We start from the raw sequence: 13,417 nt of genomic DNA, 5'->3' as shown, positions 1-13,417 counted from the left end.
CCACGGTATCATTATAAAGCTAAGGAGTCAGGAGCTTTGAGGGGGGAGGTCAGAGATGGACTGATTGATTGCATTGATCGCATGATCCCATTGGAGTCTGATCAGCTGGAGATACACCGACAGGTCACAACCTTCAGCAATGCCTCAGGTACCTTTGGGAAGAACCTAGCAAAGATTGCAAGAGAAGCAGATGAGCCAGGTAAACAAAAATTTCAATTTTCAAATTCTTAATAGTTTTACTTTTTTTTTAAGTTTGTTAAATCGTTTATAATTTGAAAGTTAGATATAATTTGTAATTTTGTTGAGCTAACTCATTACACTCCTATGTTTTTTGCAGCACAATGGTGGGAGGCCTTTGGTGGCCATTGTCCTTAATTGCAAAGGTTTGCAATTCGTATTTTGAGTCAAACTTGCAGTGCAACTGGGTGTGAGCGCAATTGATCTATCTTTGAGAGGATTCACACAAAGAGGAGAAACCGTTTGGATCAAAAACGGTTAAATGATCTAGTTTATGTCCAATACAACCTCCGACTCAGACGAAACCAATTGTTGAACAAAAGACCTGATTCAAATCCCATTGTGTTGGAAGACATTGATCCAACATCAGATTGGGTAGTGGAGAGTCGTCCAGTAGAGTTTGATCCTGATGAGGATCTTGATTTAGATTTAGATATCGAGGCATCAGTTGAACTTGAACATGTTGTTTAGTTGAATGCAGATCCCGATCCACCACCCTCAGTCTCACAGCCAGCAAGGACTCCAGTTGCAGGTGCTTCCTCTGCTCAGCCACAACAGAAGCGCAGCCGCATATCTACTCTATCTCAGCTTGCATCTGCTGCAGTTGCACAGCCTGCTAGTGGTATTGGTACCACTTCTACAGTTGCAGTTGGAGATGATGATGAGGAGGAGGAGCCATGGGGCCCCCTGTCTGACTCTGATGATGATCCAGAGATTGATCGACATGATCTTGGCTCCTCTGGCAGTAGCTACTAGCCAGTAGTACTAGTACTGGAGTCCGGTCACAGTTTACTTTTGTTGTAGAGGCCATTTCTAGCCTCCTTGGTTATGTGTTTTTTGTTTTGAGTCTTTGATCATGTATGACAATTGACTATGTATTGCCATTGGACAGTGCACTGGGTGCCATTTTGATATAATGGATTGGTTCATGAGCCTACTTTGATCATATGTTGTCTTCCATCTATATTATAATGCTGTGTGTCTGGAAACATGAATGAAAATCTTTAAAATTATGTTTAAAATCTTTCAAATTATGTTTTTTTATTAAAAAAATAAATATTTACTGTATTTTTTACAACGACCGAGTCATTGAAATCGAGCTGGCCGAGTCGATACTGAGTCGGAGTCGGAGTCGGAGTCGATCCTCGACCGAGTCGAAGTCGGAGTTTTAAAACATTGGTTATATTGCGGTTTCGTTTTTTATTTCTGTTAAGAAGTCCACTGACTAATAAGGCTTCCGATATATATGTACGTGGGCCCACAACCCACAAGTCCACGCGGAACTTTGAAAAGATGCAGTTTCGCTGCATCAGTGGCACTTTATCCTCCAAACCCTGAAACCTAGGGCTTGGAGTACCTCCCAAGCTACACAATTCAACACCTGGGAGCATCCAGATCAAACACATGCTCACACACAGTAGCTAAGGGAGCATCTAGGAAGTTTTAGTTGCTCGTGGTCTGCCTTACTGGGAGCGTCTAGGGTTTTGATCTAGGGTTTGACAGTTGCCTTCAGTTGGCTTTAGTGGTCTGATGGATAAAGGGTTTCTCTCTATTACTCAGTAGTTCTGCAGTCTTCCTTTGTTTTGTAAATCTTTGCTGCAAGTTTATGTATAGGACTCATTGTACTCTTTGCTGAAAATTTTTATGACGATCTAATAAAGAAGAAGATTTGAAAGGGGTTTCCCCCTTTTGGGGTTTTTCCCTAGTCTTGGACCAATCTATTGCCTCTTATGGTTGTGTTGTTGTCTTCTTTGTCATTGCATATATTGTTCTATCTTCAGTTACAGTTTATAATTGGTTACATTGCTAAAAATCAAATGCATTGTTAAATGAAGAAGTGAATTGGGCTAAAGTAATTGATATAGAATAGAACAATCTAAAAAATTAACACCTCGACCCCTTCCTTGTAGGGTCTTGGTTTCTACTTTCATCCCGGTTAGAGAAGAGGCTATTGATTTTTTCATAGTCTTGCCTCCTTCCTCTAATCCTTTTGAAAATAGAAGAAGCCTTCTTCTTGACCCCATTAGCCCTAGGATATAGCACTAGTCCCTCCCATTAACCACCAAATATTATAAAATCCAAAATACCCCTTTCTCTTTTGTTTATTTCACTTGTAATCTAAAGCTAGTTTGTGGAAGATCATTAGATTAGATTTCATTTCAAGTATAGTTGCTTTTAACTCAAGTATATTTATTTCCTAGACTTGTTTATTTCAATTAGGGATTATATTAAATCCCTTATCTTGAAAATTTTAACTGAAGTTCTTTCTTCTATTGCATGTGCAATGATAGCTTTCTTAGTCAATCACAATGAGAAATGCTAAATTAAAAAATTGAGTGAGTTAAATAAATAAAATTTTAATTCAAATGCAAATTTGCATGGAAAAATCAAGGAAATTCGGAAATGGCACCCAAAATATCATTCAAGATTGTGCATTTTCACGCAGAGACACAAACACATGAAAATGAAACATACAATACATTTGAAATATATATACATGTACATCAATTTCTGCCAAGGAGTGGACACACTAAGGTCCTCATCCTACGGAAGCAGGGAGCACTAGCATATCCTCTTTGGTTACAGGTTATATAGGGTAGCAAGTCAATGCGGGACTCATTAAGTTAATTCTTAAAGAGATACTTAAGGACATAATAAGTGATTGATGGCATATCACTCTCCTTAATGTGTCAAGGGTGTTAGTTAAACATCTTGCTGCTCACATTAAAACTATCGCTGCCCAAACTATTCATATCTATAGATATTCAAAGGTACTCACAGTGAGCGTGCATAATTAGTAAATTTTAGACAGTAAGAATGAAAATCATATAGGATACCATTGTTGGAAATTCTTGGAAGACAAAAGAAACTGTCCACATTTATATTTTTAAAGGGATAGACTTTTAAGTTAAATATGCACTGTGAAACAACTAGAACCTAATATTTGAATAAAGTTCAATTGCAGAGGCTTGAAAAATAACTTGCACAAAAGAAATCTTCTTACCAGGATATTGGCGAAAAAGAGCTCCGCTATAGTCCAACAGAAATGGGGCAACTGCTACTGTCTTCAATATACAAGAAACGAAATGCAAGGAAACACAGTTGAAGTATGAATTAAGGATATCAAACGAGATTTAAATTAAATCAAAACATAGGTAAACCACACATGACTAAAATAGTAGTAGACAACAACTCAAACATGTCGAAAATACTGTCACAATATATGTATATATATATATATATATATATATATATATATATATTCAAGTAAATGATATGAATTTCTCAATAATATGCCATGTTAGGAAGGTTCTACTTTGTATAGTCGAAAGTGCACTAAACAGTAAGTGTCATACATTATACTAAATGATTTGAATTTCTCAACAATATGCAATGTAAGAAGGTTCTACTAGGTATAGTCGAAATGCAGTAAACAGTAAACATCAACTCCATTGCATGAAAATTACTTCATAGGTTATTAAAATGGAGTCCAACCAAGAAGACTGGTGTACAAATATCAAGTGAAGCATGATCTATATATTAGGGACCAATATATTGCGAAAAACCTTTCTCATACCTTACAGCATTCACATAGTTATTAGCAACATTCACATGCTAATAATTCAGATAAATTTCAAAATTGTGAAGAATCTAACTCAAAATAATTCCAGTCATCATCAGCCTTAAATGTTGATGATTTTTTATGTGATTTACATGCAGGAAACTACATTTTGTAAGCTCGAAATTGTATTGGACTGCAAGACAAAGCTGTAGAAATACCAGTGTTGTGAAAATCGCGATAATATCGCGATATTATCATTTTATCACGACTTTTTCCCGAAGCCGATATTATCGCGAGTAATAATCACAGACTTTTTTTTATACATGATAATTTTGAAAAAATCGCGATAATTTGAAAAAATCACGATTTTTTCCGAAATTATCACAGGACATCGGGGCAGCGCAGTTTTATAAGGCAAAAAACGATTTTTTGCACAGTTAGGCGCGCGGAGGGCAGTGGAGTGTTGGAGAGGGCTTGGAGAATTTGCTTGGAGAGGATTGGAGCTATTTGAAGTGCGTGGAGGAGAAAATCAAGAGGAGGAGACCGGTTATCTCCATAGAAACGGTATGGGCACCAATTTTCTTTTGTTTTCAATGTTTTGAAACTTTGTTTATCTTTTTTTCATTGTTTTTGGTTGGGTAACTTGGGTTTGGAATGGGGTTTATGAAATTTGCCCAATGTAAATTTTTTTTAGTTTTTTTGGTTGGGTTTGGAATGGGGTCTTTGATGTATTGTTTTTTTAGTTTTTTTGGTTGGGTTTGGAATGGGGTTTCTTAAAAATTAAAATGTATGTAATTTTTTTTAGTTTTTGTACAATGTAAAAATTAAAATACTAAATTGTAAGTTTGTAACTTGTAAATACTAAATTGTAATCCTTATTTTCCCATAGGTTCACAACTTCACCGAAACACCATTCAAGTTTTCAACTTCAAAGTTCAAAAACAAACATGCCAAGGAAATTGGACCCTTTCTGGGAATTTGGTGAACCTAAAGCTCCAAATGATAGACTAAACTTGACTTGCAAGTTGTGTGGCCACCCTATGTCCGAGGGGGTGTACAGGTTGAAGTATCACCTTGCACAAATCCCTGGATTTGATGTGGGGCCTTGCACAAATACAAATCCTAAACTTATCCGAAGAGCCATGAAAGCATTGGAAACTTTAGACCAGAATAGAGAGGCCAAAGAAGAAATGAAGAGGCAACTAAAAAAGTCAGTTGAAGCAAGTGGCACTGGTTCTACTGCAGCATCAACCAATCTGGTAGCTGCCACATCATTTTTTATTCCTCGAACCACACCTGGTTCACAACCATCTATCAGTTCAATGCTAAAAAGAACTGAGAAAGAACAAGCTGACAAGTTGCTAGCAAAATTTATCCTCTGGAGTGATATTCCTTTCAGCATTGTAAGGAATAATCCATTTTTCCAACCTGCTATTGATGCTATTCCAAGTGTTGGCCCAGGGTACAAAATCCCTTCTTATCATGATTTCAGAGGCCGGATTCTTCAAAATGAAAAGCTTGACTGCACCCAGAGATTGGAGGATTTTAGCGCATCGTGGGCACAAACAGGATGCATTGTTATGTCAGATGGTTGGACTGACCAAAAGGGGAGAACCCTTATAAACTTCTTGGTTAGTTGTCCCAAGGGGACTATGTTTATCAAATCTGTTGATGCATCTGCACAGATCAAAGATGCAAGAACTTTATGTGATTTGCTAGATGTGTTTATTTTGGAGGTGGGTGCAGAAAATGTTGTCCAAGTCATAACGGACAATGCTGCAAATTATGTTGCTGCTGGAAGGGATGCTTATGGACAGGCATCCTAGTTAATTTTGGACACCTTGTGCTGCACACTATATTGATTTGATGTTGGAGGACATAGGGAAAATTCTCTTTGTCAAAGATATTGTTGATTCATCCAAAAGCATTACAAAATTTATATATAACCATACATCTATGCATAGCTTGATGAGAAGATTCACCAATAACAAAGAGTTGGTGCGCCCCGCCATTACACGGTTTGCCACCAGTTTCATATCTCTTCAATCCCTCTTGAATTCTATGTGGGATGTGAAGAGAATGTTTCTTTCAGAGGAGTGGCATGCTTTGCCAATGAGCTGCAAACCAGAGGGAGAGGCCGTATGCAAACTAATTTCATACTAGGAAGACTTCTGAGTGGGAGTGCAGGAGGTGTGCGCCATTACTGAACCTTTGGTAAAGGTTCTTCGATTGGATGATGGGTTTCAGAGACAACTCCTCCTATGGGGAGTGATTGATGAGCGATGGAACAACACACTCCATCGTTCCATTCATGTTGTTGGGCTTTTCCTGAACCCCGCATTGTCTTACGCATGTGGGTTTGTATTTGATGCTGAGATCATGGATGGATTCTTATCCTATGTCTAGAAGACGATGCGATCTCCAGCAAAACGTATAGAGACCTCTAAAGAAATTGAGACATATAGGATGGCAAGTGGCACATTTGGCTTTGACATGGCTGTCATTGATAGGACGATTAAAATGCCAGGTATTTTTTAGTTTGTAACTTTGTTTCAAATTTCATTGTCTCTTCAAATCCCATTTTTTTCTTATGTTTATTTAAATTTTTATTTGTAATTTTGTTGTAGATGCATGGTGGAGAATGTATGGTGGCAGGGTAACCCTTCTGCAAAATCTTGCCATTCGCATCCTCAGCCAAACATGTAGCTCCTCGGGATGTGAGCACAACTGGAGTGTATTTGAAAAAATACACAACAAGAAGCGCAACAGGTTAACACTTAAACATTTAAAATATTGCAAATTTCCAAATAAATTTTTGAATTCATTAAACAATATTTTTTTTATAATTATTAATTATAATTTCATGATCATTGTACAGGTTGGAGTCCCAGCGACTTAATGACATGGTCTAAGTCTACTACAATCTTCAATTGTGGGTGAGGCAACTTGAGAGGCCACCTGATGTGGAGGCCATCTCATTGGATGGGATTGACGCCACTACTGCATGGAGGGTTGAGGCCGAGAGGCCTCTCATGGAGTCTGTTGATGATTGGTTAGTGCAGGATGTAGTGGAGGGGGAGGAGCAGGAGGAGGAACAGGGCGAGGAGGTGACACCACCTGCCCGGGCTACCCCTGCCACTAGTAGAGGACGTGGTCTATCTCCTATAGCTCCTACTTCTAGTTCTTCAGCTTCTAGAGCACAGCAGACTCCACTGCCAACTCCACCAGCACCAACATCTACATCTAGAGGGAAAGGGAAAGCTGTGGCATTTTCTCGCAAGAGGGGCAGAAGAAATCAATAGGATTAGACTTTAGTTATTTTCTTCATTTTATTGTATATGACATTATGACATGATGAGATACATTATTATATTTTTTGTTGATATTTTGAGGCTGAGTTGGGACTCAGGAGTCAGGACTTACTATTCAGGACATGATTCAATGTTATGTGTGATTTTAGCACTTAAACATCTTATATATTAGTTCTTTTATCATATTTATGTGTCAATGTATTTATTTTATGTTGTATATGGTTTAGATATTAAAAAAATTGAAAAAAAATGAAAAAAATTGAATATTTTTGTACCAAACGATTTTTTCCCGATTATTTCCTGATAATTACGATTTTTTCCTTGCGTCGAAATTATCCCAATAACGATTAATGCAACATTGAGAAATACGTTGCAGAAAATTAATTCTTCATATATGCGCTAGCAAGCTATTTCACGCAATCCAGATAAATTTTCCAGATCTGACATTTCATATTATAACATTTCTTCATGCTCTTCTCAAGAAATGGTTCTGGAGGAATCTGCAAAATTTTCACTTGAGAATAATGAAATGGAATGGTTGTTGGGGGTCCTACTTAATCCTTTGGATATTTCAAAGATTTTGGGATATCCAAATCGTTATGAAGGCTTGAGTGAATAAATACCAAAATTCCATAGGCTTAGAGTTTCACGTCTCTTGCATATCACATCCTTCATTGATTTTATTTCAAGACTTAATATTGTTCATGAGGATGTCAAAATGACTTCAAGGCAAGGAGTGAGGTGCCGTAGCCAAGTGACTAGCTAATGGAGGTCCACCATCCTGAGCATATAGATGTAAGAAACATAATAAGTAAAAACATAACACGACAACTTTAGGGCAAGGTGCCATAGCCAAGTGACCAACTAATGGAGGTCCACCACCCTGAGTGTATAGATGTAAGGAGGGAGCAATCATAGAGGCATCAATTACCCTTTTCCTTGGCCTACTTTTTCCACCCCTCTAGTGCACCTTTACTTTTTTATGATTTGCTTCGATTATTGAAGAATGTAACTAGTGTCGGTCTTCATAATTGTACTCGAGTCATAATGTAATATATTTATCAAAAGAAAGAAAAAGAAATTGACTTATTAAAGCCTAGGTTTCATGCTTGCATCAATTGTTTATAGGTCAAAGCCTCCATTGTAGGCTTCTAGGGTTTTTGTCTAGTGTCCTTGTCCATGTCATAATGTAAAGAACCCTTCTTGGAATTTATTTGTCTAGAAAGAAAATTATTTTAATGTAAATTAGGTCTTCTAGGCCTCCTCCACCAAGTCGGCCTCAAAGAAGGGCAAGTCAGTCTCATTAGAAGAATTTGATCACCCAAATGGACTATATATAAGCAGCAACTCGACTCATTTGGAGGAGATCACTTATCAAGTTCGAACTGCAACTTTTGGGCAAGGAAAAGGTGTGAAATTCAAGGGACAAGAAGGAAGAATCTAGCAAAGAAGAAGGAGGTCATTATCTTGAAATAGAAACCAAAATTTCTCTCTCCTATCCCACACGTGCGAAGTTGTGGAGTACTGCTGGAGGGCCGAAATTCTGCAAAAGCTAGGAGGCTGAAAAGCTGAAGCTGAACCGAAATTTCTGGGTTGATGTTGGACTGTAACTGGTGGACAAGAAGAAACTATTGAAGATTGTTGTATCTTATTGGAAGGCTGACTTGGTTGAGGAGGAAGGTCTTTGGTCTAGGGTCTTGGTCTATCTCATTTTGAATTACTGAAGGAAGAGTTCTTAACTGGGTTTTCCCCTATATAAGGGTTTTAGCCCTGGTTGAGTGCCTATATCTGGTGTCCTTGATCTTCGTGTTTTGGTTTTGGTAATAGTTTGATGAACTAAGATAAAAGAAGAACATAAGAAAGATAATAAGAACTCAAAGATATCCCAAGTAATTATCAACTAGAAAAAAACTTTCTGCCTTTCTGATTTTCTAACATGGTATCGAAGCAAAGTTGAAGAAGACGGGAAAAGGCAGACTGAAGATCTATTGAAGAAAAAGGGATCAAACAAAGGTCATTAACGAGAAAGGATCATATACAAGATATAACCCTACTATCTACAGAAACTATGTCAAACTCAATGAAGGGAGAAAACAAACTAGAAGGAGCCTCCAACTATAGGGCCTAGAAAAAGAGGATAGATCTCATCCTCGAAAAGAACAAAGTTTTGGATCTTGTTCAAGGAAAAGTCAAGAAGCCTACAGATGAAGTAGAGAAAACAAAGTTCAGAGAAACCGAAATCTTGGCCATGAACCTAATAGTGGATGGAGTAAAGGACAACCTCATCCCATACATATCCAACATAGATTCCGCTCAAGAAATGTATGAGGCTCTTTCCAAATTATTCACCATCAAGAACATTGGTCAAATAGCAAGCCTCAAGAATGAATTAAGGACTATTAAGATGACAAAAGACAATATTGTATCATCCTACTTTATAAGGATATCTAGAATCAGAGATGAACTCCAAGTGATAGATGAAGTTGTCCCAGAAAAGGAGCTCGTAATTACTATTCTTCTAGGACTACTAGAATCTTGGAGTGCTTTTGTATCAAGACTTAACAGTTGGAAGGATACTCCAACATTCAAACAAATGTGGAATGCATGTTGTCCAGAAGAAGCTCGAATATCATTAACAAAAAGGAGGATAAAGAAGAAAATGTCTCTAATGCTTATTATGCTCATCACAAGAAGAAGGGAACCTTCAAGAAGTTCAAAGGACCAAAGAAGAAAGTTGACCTATCCAAGATCGAATGCTACAATTGTCACAAGATGGGTCACTACAAAAATCAATGTCTAGAAAATCCAATGAATAAGAAGAAAGATAGGGATGAAGCAAATATTACCGATGAGGCTCCACTTAAGAAAACCAAGATTGAAGAATGAGAAGTCAAAGGCTTATACTACTAAGTCCTCTCTCTCTCTCACATATCCCTCGTAATCTTCTATTTTAAGTTTTGAATTGTTTTCCTTTATGTTTTGATTTCTAGAGTTTATAGGCCTAACATGTCTTGTTAGAACATTTTTGAATTATTTTGATAGGTTGTAGGTATCCCTCAAAAGGATTGGGTTAAGAGGAAGCCTTCACCATTTTACCAAAAGATAAGTATCTTTTTTCTTGTTTCCTCTTTTATGTTCGGCTTCCCTTTCATATCAAGATATGTTTGTATTATATTTTAATAACATTTTCTTTATATTTTCTTTGGTTAGGAAAGTAAGCTGAGTGCTCAAAGGTTATGGAGGAAACTTCAAAGGATAGACCTGAATCATGAAAGAAGTTATATACTTCAAGAATTGATGTCCTACAAGGTTTGTTAAGAAACTACTCAAGGTATGTCTTAGACTGTAAACTTTGTTATAAAGTTCTCTTCATGTAAATGGTACATTCTTCTTTTATTTGCTTTACGTTATTGACATCGTTATGTCTATGGTTTTGAATCACAAAAATTCTTGTTAGTGTGATTAATCATTAAATTGAATCTACCCTCATTATATTATTTGATCATTCTTGTGAAATCCTAACCTTTAGGGTTTACTATAAAACCCTAGCCTCTTGTTGCTAAGGTTATCTCAGTATTGATTATGAAACCCTAATCCTCTTAGGGTTGTTGATAAAATCTAGAAAATCCTATTCTTTTGATGTTTAGTTTTTTTTTATGATAGAAGCCCTAGTTCTTTAGGGTTTGCTATTAATGTCTAAGTTATGTATTGAAACCCTAGATCTTTAGGGTTTGGTGAATTAGGGTTTATAAGCAAAACCTTGGAATGTCTATAATAAGATCCTAGGAATGAAACCCTCGATGAATATTCATTCGTATGATCGAAACCCTAGCCTGGAGAAAATTGTTGTATACCTAACTTTGATATATTGATGTTTGTGTCATGGGTTTATCTAGTACGTATGAATATTGATATGACGTGATAATGAAATCCTAGATATGTATATGAGAGTATGTTGACCTATTTGTTGTTGCTCATGTTTTAGTTTGTAAAATCTAGGGTTTGTAACAAAACCCTAGTAGAAGATTGATATTCTAGGATATGATGATATTGTTTTCGATATAATTTAGTTTTGATGATAAAATCTAAGGTTTGCAACAAACCCTAGTAGAATCTAACATGTAATTCTAAAATCATAGTGTTGATGTATAATACTGTAGACAAAATTGTGGATAACATCTGGCTCCACATGGGAACATGTTTCTTCACTAAAGGAATGTGAGAATCCAGAATCATGTATCCAAGGAAACAAAAGTCCATCAAATTGATATCTGCTCAAAACCAAAATCATCATGTATACATCATAAAACGTATAGCACATCTGTTGGAATAGAAATCCTACTCTAACATATGAAACATAAAGACATAAAACATAAATGCATGAAAAGACAACTAACTAATGGCAGAAATGAAATCCTATCTAAGGGAATAGGGTTAAATATTCTATACAAAGGATGCCCCATGGCATCAGATGTCATCCCTGTGGCACAACCTGGAACACTTGTTTGCTTATTGGTAGTTCGATAGGCTGCTTGCCAGATATCCCTTGCTAAATTCTGACCCTTTTACGCTGATAGAGGTTCTCGTTATTGTGTTGCACCTCCTTGTCAAACTCAAGCCTTCTTCTTTTCTTGTTCGGAAGATAAGCTGAAGAGAAATGATGACGAGGATGGAAGAACTCAGTCACAACTGCGTTATACTCTGAAGGATGCCCCTGTGGTTCAACTTCCTCATTGTTTGGCCTCTTGGGATTCTTGTCATGATACCTTCTTTCAACTTCCCTGTACAATCTAACCATACCACCAATTGTTGCAGGAATAGTTGCGTATGATAACTCTAACTGAATGCATCCTCCTAGATCAGTTGCAAACTTTCTTGATAGAAGCATTCCCCATACATCAGGCGCATCAATGATTGCTACATCCATGGTCATAATTTTATATGGGTAATTAGCCAAGGCTACTTGCAAGTCTTTAACCACATCGAGGACCTCAATTTTCTTTGAATCCATAGAGCAAATGATAGGGCCTTGAAATACTTAAGTTTAACTGGTCCATGACTTTTTTAGTCATGAAATTAGTTGAGGCCCCGGAATCCAACATACAGTTATGGAGCAAACGATCATTAACCTCTAAATTCAGGAAAAAAGCTTGGTGATCTTCATTTGTCATGTAGTAATTCAAATCCTTTAACTTAAATTCCTCATCCTTTTGGTGCACATCAGCCTTATTCTGCTGAGATATACCTAAGGCCTTGAAAAATGCAAATGTTTGAGATGGTATCTTTAGAAGTTCTAAGACTAGAACAAAGATTTTAACATTGTTGATCCATGACACGCAATCAATTTTCAATCTTGATTGGTAACTCTTAGATGCAACCTGTTGCTTATCCTGATTCTGATCTTTGCCTTTCTTTTGATAAGTGTAACCCTTACTTCTAACAATTTTCCGAATCTGCTCTTGAGATAGTGTTTCACCATATATTTGTGTGATAGGATCCTTTTCATCACTGAAGTTTTTGATGGTGAAGGATGAGGGGATCATATCTGTGAAACGACCATCCTTTGGGGAATTCTGACTGATATTATTTATCTGTTCGTTGGTTCCCTCATCTAGGATTCTTCTAGCAATGGCACACGAGCTTTGATCATGGAATCCTTCACAAGGTCTACAAAAAGGAATAGATTGATCAACAACATTGGTGGATTCAACCGGATTGGGCAGTCTCTGCTCATTGGGAGGATTCTTCCTTGGCCATGGATTGTTATTACCACGATTATTATTATTATTTCTAGGCTGCGTATTTTGAACTTGATTTCTTTCCATCTGAATTAACCTAGTCTGTATGGAATTCATTTCTCTGGCATGTAACATGTTCAACCTTCATTTCCTTAATCATTTGAGTTAATTCTTTGATTGGATCATGGTCTATTTCTTTAATTTATTTTGCTTTAGCCTTGACCGGACCTCTTTAGAAACCAAGAATTTCATATTTCCTTCATGCCTTCTTATCTTTTTCCAGTTCTACATCTATGGATTTAGCACGCCTTATCTCATAAGAAGTATCTACACAAAAAGCTTCGAGATACTACTCTAATAATGACTTGTCAGGTGGCTTATAATCTTGAGTCATATCCTTGATAATGCCATTAAATCTCTAGTTGAATTCTTCAACTGTCTCATTTTCATTCTTCTTAATACAATTGATGACTTTAAATAGATATCTTCTCTCTTATCTCCATATTTATCTTTAAATGCATTGACGATAGTTTGCAAAGAATCAAAAGAATTATCAAGCTTATCCAAGA

General features: G+C 36.8%; 1 protein-coding gene across 6 annotated transcripts in view; it reads right to left on the bottom strand.

Moving 5' to 3' along the window:
* LPA3 (Low PSII Accumulation 3) overlaps window positions 1–13,417 on the bottom strand; it is a 333,567-nt gene that overhangs the window by 227,457 nt on the left and 92,693 nt on the right. For all 6 annotated transcript variants that reach the window (XR_016261588.1, XR_016261590.1, XR_016261589.1 and 3 more), the window contains exon 9: window positions 3,242–3,302. Coding sequence is in view for 2 of the 6 variants with exons in the window: in XM_089435799.1 (XP_089291925.1) it covers window positions 3,242–3,302 (61 nt within the window). In the remaining 4 variants the exon portion in view is untranslated. The remainder of the gene's footprint in view (window positions 1–3,241; window positions 3,303–13,417) is intronic.

The sequence above is a fragment of the Pinus tabuliformis genome, chromosome 5_2 (assembly GCF_031772625.1).
Source record: "Pinus tabuliformis cultivar Carrire ecotype Pingquan chromosome 5_2, CPIR1, whole genome shotgun sequence".
NCBI classification, from domain to species: Eukaryota; Viridiplantae; Streptophyta; class Pinopsida; order Pinales; family Pinaceae; genus Pinus; species Pinus tabuliformis.
The sequence above is the reverse complement of the archived record's forward strand: the minus strand, read 5'-3'. Positions and strand labels throughout refer to the sequence as shown.